Source organism: Liolophura sinensis, chromosome 9, assembly GCF_032854445.1.
Source record: "Liolophura sinensis isolate JHLJ2023 chromosome 9, CUHK_Ljap_v2, whole genome shotgun sequence".
Lineage (NCBI taxonomy): Eukaryota > Metazoa > Mollusca > Polyplacophora > Chitonida > Chitonidae > Liolophura > Liolophura sinensis.
Window position 1 is genome coordinate 21509119 of NC_088303.1, and position 16942 is coordinate 21526060.

The following is a 16942-nucleotide window of genomic DNA, read 5'->3' on the forward strand; positions in this document are numbered from 1 at the left end:
TAGCTAATCTACTTCGTCTAATACTGCCTGCAGTTTTCATCACTATGCATTATTTGCAAATTTCGCCCACGTAAGGAGGTTGGCAGACTCAGATTGTTCAAGCCCTCGCTTGCTGCATCTATTAGGCATTCGATCAATAAAATCCCGTGTTCGAATCCCGTGTTTTGCGTGTTTTTCACTTGATATAATGAAGAAATGACACTAATACATGCAAAGTATAAATATAAGTGAATAAGGCTTATAATTCCAAGTTAAAAATTGATCGAGAGAAAGTTTAGTTCCAATGACAAAATTTTATCCCTTTTCTCGACTTCCGCAAGTCACGAGATACAAGTCCATGTATAACTCTGTTATCAAAAGTTATTTAAAAGTCTTTACTGATAAAAGACCGAGATCAAATATTTATCTTACCGGAAAAAACATTACACAGTGTGTCAATGCAAGGGACACATGTCTAAATTCTGTGTACTGCTACTTGATGATTTAAGTTTGATCCCCTGTAAAATATTTTCCTTAGTTCATTCGTCTGGGAATATGTGGGACATTATAATCCAATTTTACTGACAAAGGACTTACCAAAGAACAAAATGATATGATTTCACTTCCAGCAAGCACAGCTTAAAAATGGGGATCATGCTTGGGTACTGTTTTGATACGTGGAAGAGAAAAGTACAAGCTGCGTGTGTTTCTATGGCATGGTAAGTCAAAATTGTTAATCTCTAAAACAGCGCTTAAGTAAATGACCACGCGATCTCCTTGGTAACAGACGACATGAGTTTAAAAAGAAATGTCCCCTAAATATTATAGCATAGGAAAATGTATATTTTTTAATTTTTGTCGGTGGGAGTACGTATATTCATCGGATCTGTAAAACTTTCCAGAAAGTCTGAATATTTGTGTTGAGCTTATGTGATGTTTTTTTTTCTTTTGTAGAACCAGGGCTTATTAACCGTTGACGGAGTAGCAAACATTGACACTTTTCCCTGTGCTTGGATATAGGGTTTGCATTTTGTTCCCACCCACGCTTGGGTGATCCCGTGATATCCAGCTCCGTCATACAGAATATGTTAAACCGCACACCCCTTACAGCGTATGCGTCGCTGTCTACCTATCGCGTTACATTACTGCCGCCAATAGCAAATTTTGTACAGAAATCTTGAACAACGCCGAGGTCACTGGGGTCACGGTGATGAAGCAGGAAGTGATGTCAGAAAACACAAACAATACATCTCAACCTTTGTAATAATACTTTATACCCACGCATTCTCTTTATCTAGAGTATGTGCAACATCACTCAGCAAAACCCAAATCAATTTCATTGATGAATTGTTCATAAAATAGTTCCGCAGAAGGACAAAAGTGATGACTTTAGGCCTAAACAAGCCTACGTGCGTCTTGCAGACTTCAAAGGTTAACCTTGTCTACCGGTAGCAAGGTGAAAGGTAGAGAGCGACGCATGCGCTGTATGGAGTATGAGTAAACCGAAATGCTGAATGAGTTAATCTCTCCACAAGCGGGCGTGATAAAAAAAATGCACACATGACCAAGACAAACATATAGTGGAAAGCAGAAACATTTCGGTGAAAAGAAAACGGTCACTATATTCACGGTGTGTATTGGTCTACACAAGTTTATTTGTGGATAGTTCAAAATGCTCTGTGTCGGCTAGCATAGCTAGTTGTAAACACCTATACATGTAGGCGAGTGACGTCAGAGTTTCGCTCTGACCCATATGCTGCGCCATTTCGTTTCAATTGAACACAACAACGGTTACACAGGGGAGGGTCATATCTAACGCGACCTTTACTTCACAAGTCTTACAGGCGTGTACATTATCCAAGCTCTCATGTGGTTCACGGAGGCTCTAAGCTGGGCACCATCCTGGCTCTGGTACCTGCTAGCTATCACTCTACTTATCTACCTGTGAGTTTACATTTTGACACATTTTCACCTCTAAGTTGTGTATCGGCAAATTTGTGTATATGTAGGCTGTAGCTGTAAGTACGAGTGGTCTGTGGAAAAATCTACCTGCAAAATATAAGAATCTCCGGTTGTTCGCACTGTTATATGTGTGTATGTATATATGGGCCGGTGTATGTACCTGTGACTCATTGCTTCTGTGCGTGGGTGAAACATAAATTTATGTTGACCTACATCTGATAATTTATATATTTATTTGACTGGCCTTTACTCTCCTATCTCTTTTCCCATTTCTAAGGCTCTCAGAAACATTTGTCCCATTTTCTAACCCGAGCTGCAATCTAGTTCATGCACTGTTGCCCACACAGTGACCCAGTATAACGTGTCTAAGCCAGTGTCATGCTATACCAATACACATGACGATTGTTAACGATCCTATTCTGTGTTTGTAAGGAAATTCCTTTTGCCTATCGGAGTGGGAGGGGATTATACAATGAATTGTGTGTATTTATGAAAAGTTTCGTCACAACGTAAGGCTTTGAAGAGTTAATATAGCTCAGTAAATCAATGTAAAGTTATATTGGACATCACTAACTTGATTGAAAGCAGCTGACAAGTACTAGCCAATTTTGTTTCACTTGGCGAAAATTGACGAGGAGAAATATCAAAATGACAAATATAATTTTTACGCCTGACACAACTGGGGATAGAACCCCGGATGTCATGTTCTCTATTCCTCAGCGTTATGTTTCCTCTGTCTATTACTGTTTTTCATTACATAACTTAAAATATTTCTGCCTTCATTTGTGAATTAACGACTTTATTAACAGGTATGGAATATGGCCGTACTTATCTACGTCCATCCGTCTGCCAGGACCAAAGCCTTCGCTCTTTTTCGGGAACTTGATACAATTAAACAAAACTGTAAGAATTTTTATACTTTGACTCTTATTTCACAAGTTAAACTTTTCAAAAGTACCGTGGCTGTAGTTATCCCCTTGTTTCTGTGAAATGTAAAAACAGAAAAATGCTAAAGTATAAATTGCAGGAAATTCATATCATTTGAGAGGGAGAATTAATTCGCTAGTTTTCCTTCAGTTACAAAATTGAAAATCTTATCCTACATAATCGTGTAAATTGTGAAATGACGACTCGTACAACCATGCTTGTGTTTTTGTTTGTTTTTCTTTTTCAATCTTATGTGTGTAGTTTCAGTTCCAGAATATTCTTATATGTATGTATTATTTCAACATAAAAACGATAAGAGAGTTTAACGGAGTTAAATTTCAACTTTCACTTCTTCTAATAGTTTTGTTGTGATATGACTGAAAAATTGTTGAGTGCGACGTTAAATCTCAAGCACTCACTCACTCACTTTTTCTACTAGTATTTCCAGGCCCAGAATTCACCAAAAGTTCTCAAGTTCAGTATATTACTTAAGGCTTCCTTTTTTTAGCATGAAATGATTCTGAATAAAAATTAAGTGAAAGTAATTTTCAAAACTAAATTGTTAAAGAAGACTTTCAGTGTGCGGAGGGGAAACCAAATGGAGAATACCCTGTATCTATTTATTTATTTTTTACTTATGTACGTACTTTATTTATTTATTTATTTATTTATTTATTTATTTATATTGTCTATTTCAGGGTGCCCTGAATATGGAAATGATGTGCCTTAAGAAATACGGAAGGGTTTTCCTGTGAGTTACGTTATACCTCTGTAAGAAATTGTCATTTAATATGTTCTTGCTGAATTATTTTACGATATTATCTATATCTTTATTTGACTGTTGCTTCATGCATACACACGCCAATCTTTTTCATTCATACACGAAGGCGGTCAGCTGAACAAGAGTACCCGTCTAACTCTCGGGATGGCGGTTTACGCTGGCCACTCAAACACGTCGTCACTCACTATGCCTTGTTATAGACTAAATGTTTAATGTAGTGCACTTAAAAATGTCTTTTCAGATCATGGCGCGGTCGAAATCCTGTAATAAACATTGCTGATCCAGACATGGTGAAACAAATCTGTGTGAAGGAATTCAAAAACTTTGCCAACAGAGGGGTGAGTCTCGTTCAGGCTGCACCGCACTATCTTTATTAAAGGCGGAAAATACGGCATAAAATGAAATGAGCACAAGGAGAAATCTCTGAAAATATGCTTAGTTTTCTTGTCTCATGTTTTATTCACTGAATTAATTGCACTCTAATATTCCAACCGCCATGCCAGTAGCACGGTGCGCGTCACATCAGCTTTTTCTTTGTAACATCTATACAGGCTCTTCTTTATAACATTGTTTATATCATCTGTTACTCGTGTTTAATAACAGTTATTTCGCCAACTTTAAAAGCTGTGTTTAGATTAGGAAAAACGTCGTATGACGCCAGTACATAAACACCTGCTTTCAGTTTAGGGAACACCATCACACACTGAAGCTGCTAGAATTGGACTGTATCGCTTTGAAATAAATATGCAGCAACAAGCTGTTTACATATATATGTACAGATTCAAATGATGTCAAAAAAAACTGACGTTCATCAGTATTTAAATTATGAAAACTGTAAAATTTAAGAACGCGAGAGGTGAGTGAAATTTGTGCAACTATATTAGTAAGGCATTTTTTCAAATGGCGTTACGCTTTGAGGTTATGTTTCGTAATTGACGCCATGTAATGAGGCTGAAATCTGTCGTACGACGTTTCATGTCTAGTGAAAAAGAGAAATGCCATAGTAACAAGACGAAGAATGTGCAGTCATCAGGTGCCACGTATATGACGTGGATAATGGGTGCATGCGCATTGTTCACAAAAGCTTTGCTGTTTCAGGTTTTTTTACCGTTGGGAGCCGTTCAGAAGTCGATGATTACAAATCTAGAAGACAATCACTGGAAATTTGTGCGCAGTGTTCTCACACCCGCCTTCAGTTCTGGAAAGATGCGAAGAGTGGGTGACAGACTTTTTTTTTCTGCCTGTCATGACCTCATAGTGTCGACTTCTACAGCCACATACAAAAAGATTTTTGGCTAGACCAAAATTAGCAAAAAAAAAAAGAGAACGGAAGACTACTTATCCTTCATGAATATGACGTGTATATCTGTAACACAATTGTCAAAGTAATAGAGACAGTGCTATGGTCTTTTTATTAACAGTCGCCTATATTCAACTATCTGTAAAATCAGTCATACTAGCTACCAAAATTGCAAGTCATTGAGACGCAACAACACAAGCTCTACACATTAATATGCTGTTTTGGGAACCAGCCTTGTGGCTTTGGGCCCAGAATGTCCATTGTGGTGGACGGCTGGTATACGAGTATCTGTTTTGACGCCTATAGGCTACATAAACACGAACCTTTGTGCAAATTCCACATTGAGAGAAAAGTTTAGATCATCTAACTAAAAATTTCGAGTTATGCAATTGAACTAATTAAACTCAGAAAACTGAGTCATATGACCAGATCAGCTACTTAAGTTATAAAATACTTCTGTGAGGCAACAGTATATCCAGAGGAATTCCATGACTCAGATGCACTGGTCATATGAGTTGAATTTTTTTTCTTTCAGTCAGATGACCCAAACGTTTCTCTCAGTGTAGCTATAGAGTTTTTCAAAAATATTTGTTTCCTTCTTTCAGATGAATCCACTTATACACATCTGTCTTCAGCGACTGATGGATAATCTGTCTGAAATCTGTAAATCCGGAAAGTCGTTTGAATTGAAACGGTAAGTAGCTAAAATCGTCCAAAATATACAGCATAATAAAGGGCTTACAGCACAGAGAGCAAAGTCAGAGCTGCGATGAACTTGTGATACGGGTGAATACGGGTCCAGTTTTACCAAATTCGTTGATAGTGAGCGGATGTTAGTGGCAGCAACTATTTATGGTTCGTTTTTTGGCGATCGGTGATACTGGATATTGATCAAGTAGTTTTTATTTCGTGTAAAAAGCGAGGCTTGGTTGTCGATACCCTGCCTCTAAATTATGGGAATATTAATGAAGACACACGTCTACCGCGATCAGTAAAAATACCTGCTAGTTTGCCAAGATTTTGCTCGTACGGAAAGTCCATTGACTATGACGGATTACGTCACATTGTACTCGTATCAGAAAACCAGGTGTCTTTCGAGAGAGCACAAAGTCGATAAATTAGATTGGCCTGTCGTGGCAAGAATACTCCCCTCCAATATTGAAACAAGCGATAACAAATCCTTAAAGTTATACATCCATGCAAATGAATGCAATAAGAGCTTAACTTTCAGGCGACAGTCTTTGAGTTTTGGGTGGTGTACTTTTAGAATAATTCTTACAGGCACGCGGTGGATATTGTCTTACTTGATTCTTCTGGATGATGTACTACATCATGTTGCAGAATGCCACAATGTGGCAAGACATTTTCGCACTTATTGCCTAATTTTACGCATTTTACAACTTTTGTACATACGTGGAATAAATATTTATTTGACATACTTACAAATCTTTTGAGCGTATGTGCAATTATTTGGTATATATGTGGAAATCGTTTCTACATTTGCGCAAATTAAAATTTATTTTACGTTTGTTTTCCAAATATGTACAAATAAAGTGAAGCTTTCAGAGATATTACAAAAGTAATTGGATAATAAAAATCAAAACGCCTTGTCATGTAACCAGTGTGTATCTGTACTCCCCAGGGTGATGGGAGGCCTAACTATGGAAGTGATAGGCGCGGTAGGATTTGGGATTGAGACAGACGCTCAGAAAGATCTGAACGACCGTTTTATCACCATGGCTAAAAAGGTTTTTGAAGACAATATCCAGGCCAGGATGCCTGTTTTACTGACGTGTAAGACTTCTCCACTGTTTTCTTTTCCATCTGTGTGTCCGGTTAACATTTTCGGAAAGTTGCAACTTTTTAAAAGTCTACTTCGCCTAACAATTGCATAAATTTATGGGCACCATAGACACCTTCCACGCGAGGGAAATTGTAAATTCAGAAGATCTGAAGCATATTAATAGCTTTACGGAATAATTTACTTTTTTACTTCAATCTTCTTCAATAATTATACAACTGTGTGCATATATGTTTTTATATATAAGTATTATGGTGGGAGGAAACCGGACAAAGCCCTGAGAAACCCAAGATTATCCATAGATTGCTGGCAGACTTTTCCATGCACGGCCAGAAAAGAGGTCAGGAGCTGGACGAACTCACATCGACCGCATTGTTGAGAGGCTTCTGGGTCATATGAACATTTGATGTATTCAAAGACGATAACAAGTATCATTTTTAAATGACTCGAGTTTGATCCCGCGTCTCCCAATTTCGCGGCCGACGTTCTAACCATCAGGTCACTGATGCGATGTATATTATGTATATAGATGGCGTAATCAAATAACAAAGTCTATTTAAATGTAATTCATGCCAGTAAAGTCTCTTTCATGCTTTGCAGTTTTGTTTCCATTCATGAAACCCGTGTTCGAGGCGCTCAACTTTACGTCTGACCCTAAAGATGCCACGGACTTCTTTGTGACAATGTTAAGTGAAACTATTGAACAGAGACGAAAGGAGCCATCGGTATGTTTGAGCTATTACGGCCCACTTATTAAAGGATACATGAAACATTTTGTTTTTATGTCTTAACACGTAGTATTCAAGGTGGATTAACATATGATGGTAAATGATGATAGCTGTGCAAAAACGCACACTCTGAGTGTGGTCTTGTGTAAAAAATTATTGCAAAAGGCAACTCGCAGAGTGGCTTTTGGAAATGATATTTCGTTTCAAGAAGACACTGGAAAATTTCATTCTAAAGCTGACCAGGCTTAACCTCGCAGATTTGATGAATGAGAATGATGACGATAACTTCCTTTAAGAACATAATTTGTTACATATAGCGTTATTTGTAATAAAATGCAACTTGTAATAATGATTAAGATTTGTCACTCTTAATTATCATAAATTGCATTTTTGTTGCAAATTGCGTGAGTCCTTCAATGTGATAATATTCTCGAACTTGAACTTAATTACAATTTTGTCATGAAAGTCTATAGCAACAATTAATGTTAGAATGATATAACGACAAGGTAAATCACAATTTTAGTCCGTAAAATGTTTTAAAATTAATACTAAAAGCCTGTGTTAAGCATAAGATAGCTTTGTGCTTCCGACTTTCGCCATATCCGACTTTAAAAGATAATATTGCTTAATTTTCGGCCCTAGAAATTTATTTTTATCACAACATTAATGTTAATGTACATCAGATTGGCACAATTTCAACTTTCATTACAAATAATCAGCGCAGCCATGTTTGCTGTTAATGGCGTAGACCTGTTACAAGGATACTTAACGGTGATACTATGATACTATTGCAGCCAAGGAAGGATCTCCTTCAGGTGATCTTGGACAGTAACGTGGACGATCTGAAGGAGTCGCTAGCGGAAAAAGACGTGGACGTGGACGCTTTAAAGATGGACAGATTGAACAGAAACAAAAGTCAGAATACAGGCTTTTCTATTAGACTCTTAATTTTTTTTCTTCCTGTATAGCGTTATAGCGATAGTGTGGACTTTGTTCTTCCGTTGTTTGTGGACTGAATCCTCGGGTCAGGAGATGTACTTGTACAATTTTTTAGACTAAAAAGAAATTCTTAAAAAATGCGTACAATAATTTTTCTGATACTTTTAATCTTTGTATTCAGCTTAAAATCAAGACTTTATCAGACTCGGACGACCACAAAGTCGGAGACCGCTTCGGGAGCGGTTGATCCAGGGTAAACTCTGGGTCGGGTGACACGTAAGACCTGGCGTTCAGCATGAAGGGGATAGTGCAATGACTTGTTGACCCGTATCAGTATAATGGCTCGGGTGGGGCGGCTTACCTCGGTAACTCGTCTTTGTGAAGCAGTACTAGATAAAAAGCGGTGGAAATCCGTCCTGCAACAAGGAGGCACATGACATGCACCCTAAGGACTCTTCTAGTCATTTGATTGAAAAATTGTTAAGTATGACGTTAAACCCGAAGCACTCACTCACACATAAAGGCAGACAGCCATCAATTCTAGATACTGGTAAAATGACGTGAAAACATTAACTGAGATTAAAATTATCCTCGATGCCAAGGGTTGCTCCTTCAACGTAAGCCTGCATTTAAGTGATATTCATGTACAATTTTTATAACTATTGGGCTGATTTTAACGTATCTAATGCCTATTTATCCTTCAGAACTTACAGACACTGAAGTCATTGCTCAGTGCATCGTATTCCTTCTAGCCGGATACGATGCTACGGCTTCAGCCTTGTCATACTTCGCCTACAATATGGCGGTGCATCCTGAGTGTCAGGAAAAACTGATTCGTGAAATTGATGAGGATCTTAAAGGGGTGAGCACACCTTATTTATGTTATTGCCACACTCTTCTGTACTTAACATGGTATACATGTGTATCGGCTTATGAGTCCATTTTGTACATTATCTTGTCCGCAGGCATTACCCATGTACGACAACGTGATGACGTTACCTTACCTGGATATGTGCCTCTCAGAGACACAGCGACTGTACCCGGCTGTCAGAGGGTAAGTCTACACGGCTGACGGGGCCTCCGTGCCGAGTTGTTAGCGTGCTAGAGCATCACGATGATACAGGAGGCTGTCACAAATGCAATCAGTGCGAATGATAGTCCAGATAATGCGGATGTCCTCTGCGATCCTCTCCGATCTTACCTGGTAAGGCCAGCCAGCAACCTTGATATCATGGGTTTGCCTAGGTTCTGTCGGATGTCTTCCTACCATAATGCTTGCCGTATAATTACGGCGTAAAACACCAGTCAAATAAATAAGTAAATAAATATATACCCCGCTGTCAGAATATGTTCACACCTCATTGATGAAAGAGTTGATTCTCAACGAACGCTATATCGCTGTCGACTGCTTATTGTCGCTCAGGCCCCGTGAATGAACGATGAGACAGGAGTAATCTTCAAATTTCAGATTGGATTTGAACATATCAGAAAAATAAAATCTCATCACATACATGTATCCGTTAGCATCAAACTTTTCTACCTGTGCTTGTCCAGCGTTGTACAATGTTTAGGTTGTAAACACACTTGTGTTACACTTAAAAAACGCGACCTAGTGTTTATTCCAAACGAAAGTTTACTAAGTGTAACAAGCCCTATAAAAGTCTATAAGTGTTTACTATGTGAACATGTGACATGTTTACTGTAAAAAAACACTTCATTGTTATCAACAAACACCAGGAGGTGTTTATTAAATATGGCTATCGTGGGTTTCCTCTGGGATCTGTCCGTTTAATGTTGTCCACCGTCGTATAATGTAAATATTGAGAACTGCATAAAACACCAATCAAATCAATAAATAAATATTAAATGTAACACAAATGTGTTTATGAACCAGAAAACTAGTGTGCAGTATTTTTAGTGTGTATATGTACAACTATTCACACACAGAATTACAAAAAGCCAACGCGTACACTTTTAAATGAGATATGCGGTGTAGATTGAAATCATCTTGAGTAAAACATATATCAAACGCATATCTATCTTTTTTTAGCGTGGGGCGTAAATGCCAAGACGACATTGATATAAACGGTCTTCACATCCCTGCTGGCGCGACCGTGTTACTGATGGGGTACGCCTTGCAACACGACGAGACTTACTGGCCGCAGCCAGAGAAGTTCGACCCGGACAGGTGAGTGTTGTATGGCAGGATGGTAGGTAGTTTGCCCATGTTAGAGTGAGAGGTGCAGCAAGAGAAGGTGGAGGGTGGAGCGCATATTTGTGACCCCATACAACCGTGCACTTCACTCGCCTGCGGCAATGGCCATAGCAGACGATGAGGTAAACTTAAGAAGATAAGGAAAATATATGAGAATGGCCAACAATGGAAGATACTGACAACGATGCTGTAAAATAATCGGAAATTATAGTATTATATAATACAACAATATGCACAGTATATGTAAGTTGTGAGACACAACAATGTACATGTTTGGGCTTATGTTGCCGTGAAGTATTCAGTTTTTGTGTTAAATTAACTCAATATTAAAACTCTTAACTTAATCATAAGTTAGTATATTGTTATTTGCAGATGGTCCCCAGAGCAGAAAGCATCGCGTCATCCTTATGTGTACTTTCCATTTGGGGTTGGGCCCCGGAACTGTATCGGGATGAGACTTGCGCTGATGGAAGCCAAAATGGCGATTGTTGCTATTTTACAGAAATTCCGTTTTATCAGGGCTCCGGAGACTCAGGTGAGAAAACAGCTTGTTTTTCGGTGTTGGTTGGATTGGAACATGGCTTCAACTGACACGTTACACATCGAGAATCAGTTTGGGGGCGTTTATGAACTGTCAGAAATGAACGATTTATGTCATGGAGAAACTTGGAAATTCAGTTGAAGCTTAAATGGAAAGAGCTTCCTGAGAATTTGATGACAACGTGGAGCCCACGTCGGCAGACTCAGGCCTACAACTTCTTCAACTCGAGTCACACTCTGTGTCTGAGGTTTGGTAGCCAGAGAGCCAGACGCGCTGCCAGCACAACCCAGCCCTCTCTGTTTTATTAGCGAAATGCAACTGTCCCTGCGTCCATGACGAGGAAGGCAACTGTGTGTAGACTGTCAATTTGAGCACACATCGCCCACCATTGCTTTTAATGTTTTTGGAGGAGTGTTTAAGTAAATAAATAAATATGATAAATATGAATAACATGTCAGATGTTTTCATACTCATGTGGATATTTCGTGCTGATGTGTAGTCAAATAAACATGACTGATATTAAGTATAAGAATCCGACACACATGTAAACATATTTACTGCAGTACCATGTTTACATAGTAAATGCCACATGTTTAGTATTATTTATATACATAATAAACAGGTTTACTTGTTTAGCGACTTTTTACACTTCATATAAACACCCAACACACAGTTATCACACTTCTCTTAGTGCGAAGGTGTGCATCAGCAAATACTCTGTCAGTGGGACAAATTTGGTTAGTGTTTGAGTCTTTTGTTGGTCGGTCAGCGAATGTAATGATAACTGTACAGAGTTGGTTATTGTTTGCGTCTTTTGTTGGTTTGTATTCCTCAGTGAATATACCGATAAATGGACAGATTTAGCTTGTGTTTGCATCTTTGATCGGTTTGTATTCTTAAGCCAATGCACCAAATAATGATAATGTGGCAAATTTGGTTAGTGATTGTGTTTATACATGTGTATTAATATTCTCTGGCATATGTCCACACAGTCTCAAAGATTCTTGTATTTTGTTTGTATTACAGGTGCCCTTGACATTAAAGAAAGGGGCCTTCGTCCAACCGGAACATGGTATCTGGCTTCGAATCGAGTCACGTGACTAAATATTGTGGCAATTGTAACAAGCCATCTGTCCCTTTTGTTTCCTGACTCAAGTTGAAACATTTTCTCAGGTTTAAGGTGATTTGAAACGATTTCGATTTGGAAAAATTGTTGTCAACAGTCAACTCTTATATATTGTATATAACTAACATCAATACATTGATAACCTAATTCTGCTTCAGTCATGGTGCTAAGGGGCGAGTAATTCGCTACCATTTAAACATCACAATAACAGTTAGCAGAAAACTCTGAGGTAAAATGGCAAGAGGCCATGTTTCGCCGGTTATGTGTGACCATTTGTCTACTATAACATTGTCATCACTGCTCTCGCATTACTCTCTATGTTGTAAGCCTTTTATATTCTCTTGTTATTGTATAATATTGCCGAAGCTTTCTTTGTGGCAATAATTTATTAAATATTATTATATTAATCACAAAAATTGTCCACCTCTTGTCTTTCTTTGCTTTTTAAAACTTTATGACGTCACAGGTGGTCACCATCTTTCATATCTAAAAATGTAAAAGTATTCTTGACGTCGTTGACAATCAGAAGAATGAACCAGAGCAGGTTTGACGTCACGACGTTCCAATCTCCAAACAGAACTAGCGTTTTGTCCTAAATTTAGACCTCTCAAATTTGAGCGATTTATGTCTGGTCATTTATTCACAACAAATTGCATACACGTACACAAAATAACTAAAATATGTTTAACACAATCATCACCATTTATTTATTCTGAAACACTTCCGTTCAAAATCAAAAACCTTTACATTTTACCTAGTAAGAATGCCTTTTCTGTTTTACCTGTACATATTTGAGTAAGAGGGCATTATTATTGTCTCTGGCTGTAAGTGGAAAGGTCTGAAGCAACCTGTAGGTGGTCGTGAGTTTCTCCAGGGCTCTCCCCGGTTTCCTCCCACCATAATGCTGGCCGCCGTCCTATTAGTGAAATATGCCTGAGTACGGCGTGAAACAACTGTCAAATAAATAAATATTATTATTGTGGAACCTAGCTCACTGGATGAGGTGCTGAATGCCTATTCTTTGTCATTTGCCATTTGTCATTTACATGATTTACGTGGTTTCGTCCACCCACAAACTTGATCGTCTTCAAGAATTTTGTTTATTTACTTATTTGATTGCTGTTAAACGCACAATTCATGTGCATAAGAGGTTTGACACCAATCTATGGGTGGTCGTGGGTTTCCCCTGGGATCTGTCCCCGTTTCTTCCCACCACACTGCTGGTCCCGTCGTATAAGTGAAGTATTCTTGAGTATACAGTGTAAAACGCCAAATCAATATAGGTAGTCAGGCCTGTGGGTAGTGCTTGGAAATCGGATTGCCCTAAGTGAATAACCTCCTGACTTAAAGCCACAGCTCCAGAAACGAGAGGTCGGTCGAACGCGTGACCGTATTGGTCAAGGGCCTGACTGTCACAGGGAACCAGCGATTTAACTCTCTGAGCCAGCGCAAAGCGCATCGTCCAATGCATGTAACTGAAATATTACACTGAGTACAGCGTAAACATCAATGACAGAGATGAATTGCTTGTTATGTAAGAAAAAACAAAGGAAACCTTCTCAGATGTCTACATCGTTCAACAATCTTCTTTCTTCTTTCTTGAGTTCACTGAACTGGTTGGGTTGGTGGTTACAACACGGTAATCGGAACTCCATTGTTAATTTCTGTAATGGGAATAGGACCCTTTGTCTCTATTGAGGTCATTCTAAACACCGTCAAATTTACTTACGACTTGCTATTCACATATTTCTCTTTCGAGTTGAATTTTGAAGCGATTTTGTTTCAAGACTTTCAGATCACTGAGCTTGTGTTGTTCTTCGTTGAAGTATTGACCCACTGGTTTGTTTAAGGATTTGTTTCTAATTTTTTGTCCATTAGGGGGTTTCCAGAGAAACTCTCCAGATTACCCGATATATATAGCAGACGGTCAAGGACGACAGGTTATTGCATGTACCACATAGTTGAAGTACAAGTCTATAATCCACTTAGTTTATTCCTGTTTGATTCAAGTACCTTTGTGCAAGAAGTGCTGTGGTGACATACTTTGGATTTAGGTTTACCTCAAGCAATCAGTTGCCCTCCGTTCCATTGGCGTTAAATTATACATAAGCCTGTATTATGAGAATTTCAGATTTAACTCGGAAAATGGGGATATACAGATTCAATTTACTGTTACGTCCTTCACGTGGTGTGAATTGTTGGTTTCTTGTCTTAGTTTGCAGGTGCTCTGGTGATCTATTACACGCTGATTCGTCGTATAGGCTAGCTTCTTTTCCTAAAGTAGTCTTATAAGTTACCACAAAAAGCTGAATTTTGGTAACTGGTTTGTTCTTGCTCGATGATCGATGGTTCAGAGGTTGACCACTGAGTTCGCTCTCCTTGAAGTTGTAGTTCCAATAAGTGCTCTTTTTTTTGGCTTGCCATTGTGTTTGGGCGTAGAGGCCTCTATAATGGTTGATTGAGTGACTTCCGACACTAGTGGGTAGTCCAGCTGCGATATAATGCGGTACAATGTCGTTCTGCTTACATTTGGTCAGCAACCAGATATCAGTCTGTAACTGGGACAGTTGTTTCTTAAGGTTGACTGGTAGTAGTGTCGGTCTATCTCAGGGATCACTTTCAGTTGTTTGGGAATTATTGCTTTTATTTCACAGATGGTATTTGAAAAGAATAACTAAGCAGCATTGTACTCACACGGTAAAGGTCATTAATCTGACGGGTATATATGCCTTATATGTATACTTCATTGGTGAGTCCGTGGATACTGTTAATCAGGCATACACTCACGTGTTAACGCTATCGATGCTCCGATACAATTTGACGAAGCTGATATACAGACCTGCACGTCACATGTTTGTCTTGTAGCCTGGTCTTATGGGAGAAATGTAGTATTTCTAATATGTCTGAACACGAATCACACAGCCCAGATACATGCAAACGTAAACATGGTCGAGCATATATTACCTTACCTATAGTCTATTTCTGTTAAAGAGTTTCATATATTCAGGCTTTAGTCAGTGACACGTAATAACACAAGCTCTACACATGGGTATGTTGGAAGTTCACATTTTTGTTTATAGTGTTAAAGCCCATAACCTCGGTTACCACGGCAAGTACACATTGCCTAGGTGACATCTGGATTATTCAAAAGCCATATTGGGTGGAGCTCCACATATTTGATGGAGGGCGACCCCAGTTACCTAAACTGCTATGTTGTCGATGGATGGCTGAGTGTTGTGCCATGTCTGATCTATCATATCAGTACCTCAACTTTGCAGACAGTATGTCTCTCAGGTTACATGTTTCTGTCACAGTAAATAATCTGACAGTGGTTTGAAATACCAGTGTGTCAACAATGGCTATACACTTCGGTAATGTAATATCCGTGGCCAGAATGATGAAGATTAAAAGCTGTCCTTAAGACATGTCTGAAGACAGCTAAAACACAAATAGGTATAAAACAATGAAAACAGCATACTCGGCTCGACGTGGAGCAAACCACCACCAGGAAATACACCATCACACATCAGGTGTGACAAACCTACATGTTTCAAAATGTTACCCATCAGTTCCTTTTAGTGAAATTCGATTTACTGAAAACCTTAAGAGTGACAGTGTTGAATTTCTCCTAAGGTTCTTCTTAAATACAGGAAGGATGGGAAATACGGGCAGTAGAGGTTACTGCAGTGATCGCCATCTGGGGGAAGGACCTGCTACGGTAAGGCGGAAATCGGCTCTAGAGAAGAAAGTGATACTAAACGATAAGAAAGTGTAAATTTTAAAATCCCAGCACAGTTCTGTAAATTTCATAATCCGAAGTATAAAACTAGGTCGAATAAAAGTTATGTGGCCAAGAGATGGTTGCTTAGTAATAACCCGCCAAATATGCACTCTCCATCAAAAACGCCAATTTTTCCTCCAAACAAGGCACTGCGTCTTTAATTTGCAGTATGGATATCTACGTTAACCACAAACATATCTTCAGTGAAACTTTCTTGTATGTATTTCCACGTGCTGTGGAAGTTTCGTGTTGTTCTTTGTCTTCATATGCAAAAATAAACATTATAATCTGATCCGTTATATATTTTTGCAAGTTTAAAATTCGTATTTCTGGCACAGTCTGTTAGTCATTTTTTACCGTCCGGTAAACAGCGAAGTCAGTGTTAAGAAAAAGTTGTACCTCGAGGAAGAGTTTGAATCTTTGTTGGTTTTTTTCTCTGGCACCATTCTTTTTGTTTGAGTAAATATATATGCTGTCTTCCAATGAATAAGTGTTATCATGAACAAAAATCGATAATAGTTACTTTACGTGTGGCAACTATAGCGAAATAATACGTGAATCTTGGTTGAGAGCATATATGGTCCTCTAGATATCATTAACAATTATATGTTATGTGTAGCGGAAGTATAAGGCTGAACATCTGTTATATATGTATTTAAGTTATAGATGCAAAACAGCGTGCAAAAAAAAAAACATATTTCAGTGTGACTGGAGCAGGATACCATTTTTCGATTTTATGACCTATACAATGTTTCACTGCATGATTGGATCTATATAAGTCGCATGCTTGCCATATAACAGGAAACCAATTTGCTCCCACCATAATGCTGGCCGAAATACAAGTGAAATATTCTTGAGTACG

General features: G+C 38.5%; 1 protein-coding gene across 1 annotated transcript; it reads left to right on the plus strand.

Annotated features, from left to right (window-relative positions):
- The first annotated feature begins 1778 nt into the window (after positions 1 to 1778).
- LOC135475471 (cytochrome P450 3A9-like) lies at positions 1779 to 12715 on the plus strand. The gene is made up of 14 exons (XM_064755381.1): positions 1779 to 1923; positions 2751 to 2844; positions 3567 to 3619; positions 3891 to 3987; positions 4748 to 4864; positions 5555 to 5643; positions 6592 to 6743; positions 7351 to 7475; positions 8273 to 8393; positions 9122 to 9279; positions 9383 to 9471; positions 10468 to 10605; positions 11005 to 11167; positions 12200 to 12715. Exons 1-14 carry the CDS (start codon positions 1847 to 1849, stop codon positions 12275 to 12277), a joined length of 1551 nt encoding a protein of 516 aa, XP_064611451.1. The 5' UTR covers positions 1779 to 1846; the 3' UTR covers positions 12278 to 12715.
- Positions 12716 to 16942: the final 4227 nt, after the last annotated feature.

Bases quoted from the DNA above. Each gene is read 5' to 3' on its own strand.
- LOC135475471 (XM_064755381.1), top strand. From the start codon at position 1,847: ATGTGGTTCACGGAGGCTCTAAGCTGGGCACCATCCTGGCTCTGGTAC. The intron at 4,865-5,554 runs GTGGGTGACAGA...TCCTTCTTTCAG, and splicing joins GTTCTGGAAAGATGCGAAGA to ATGAATCCACTTATACACAT. The intron at 5,644-6,591 runs GTAAGTAGCTAA...TGTACTCCCCAG, and splicing joins AAGTCGTTTGAATTGAAACG to GGTGATGGGAGGCCTAACTA.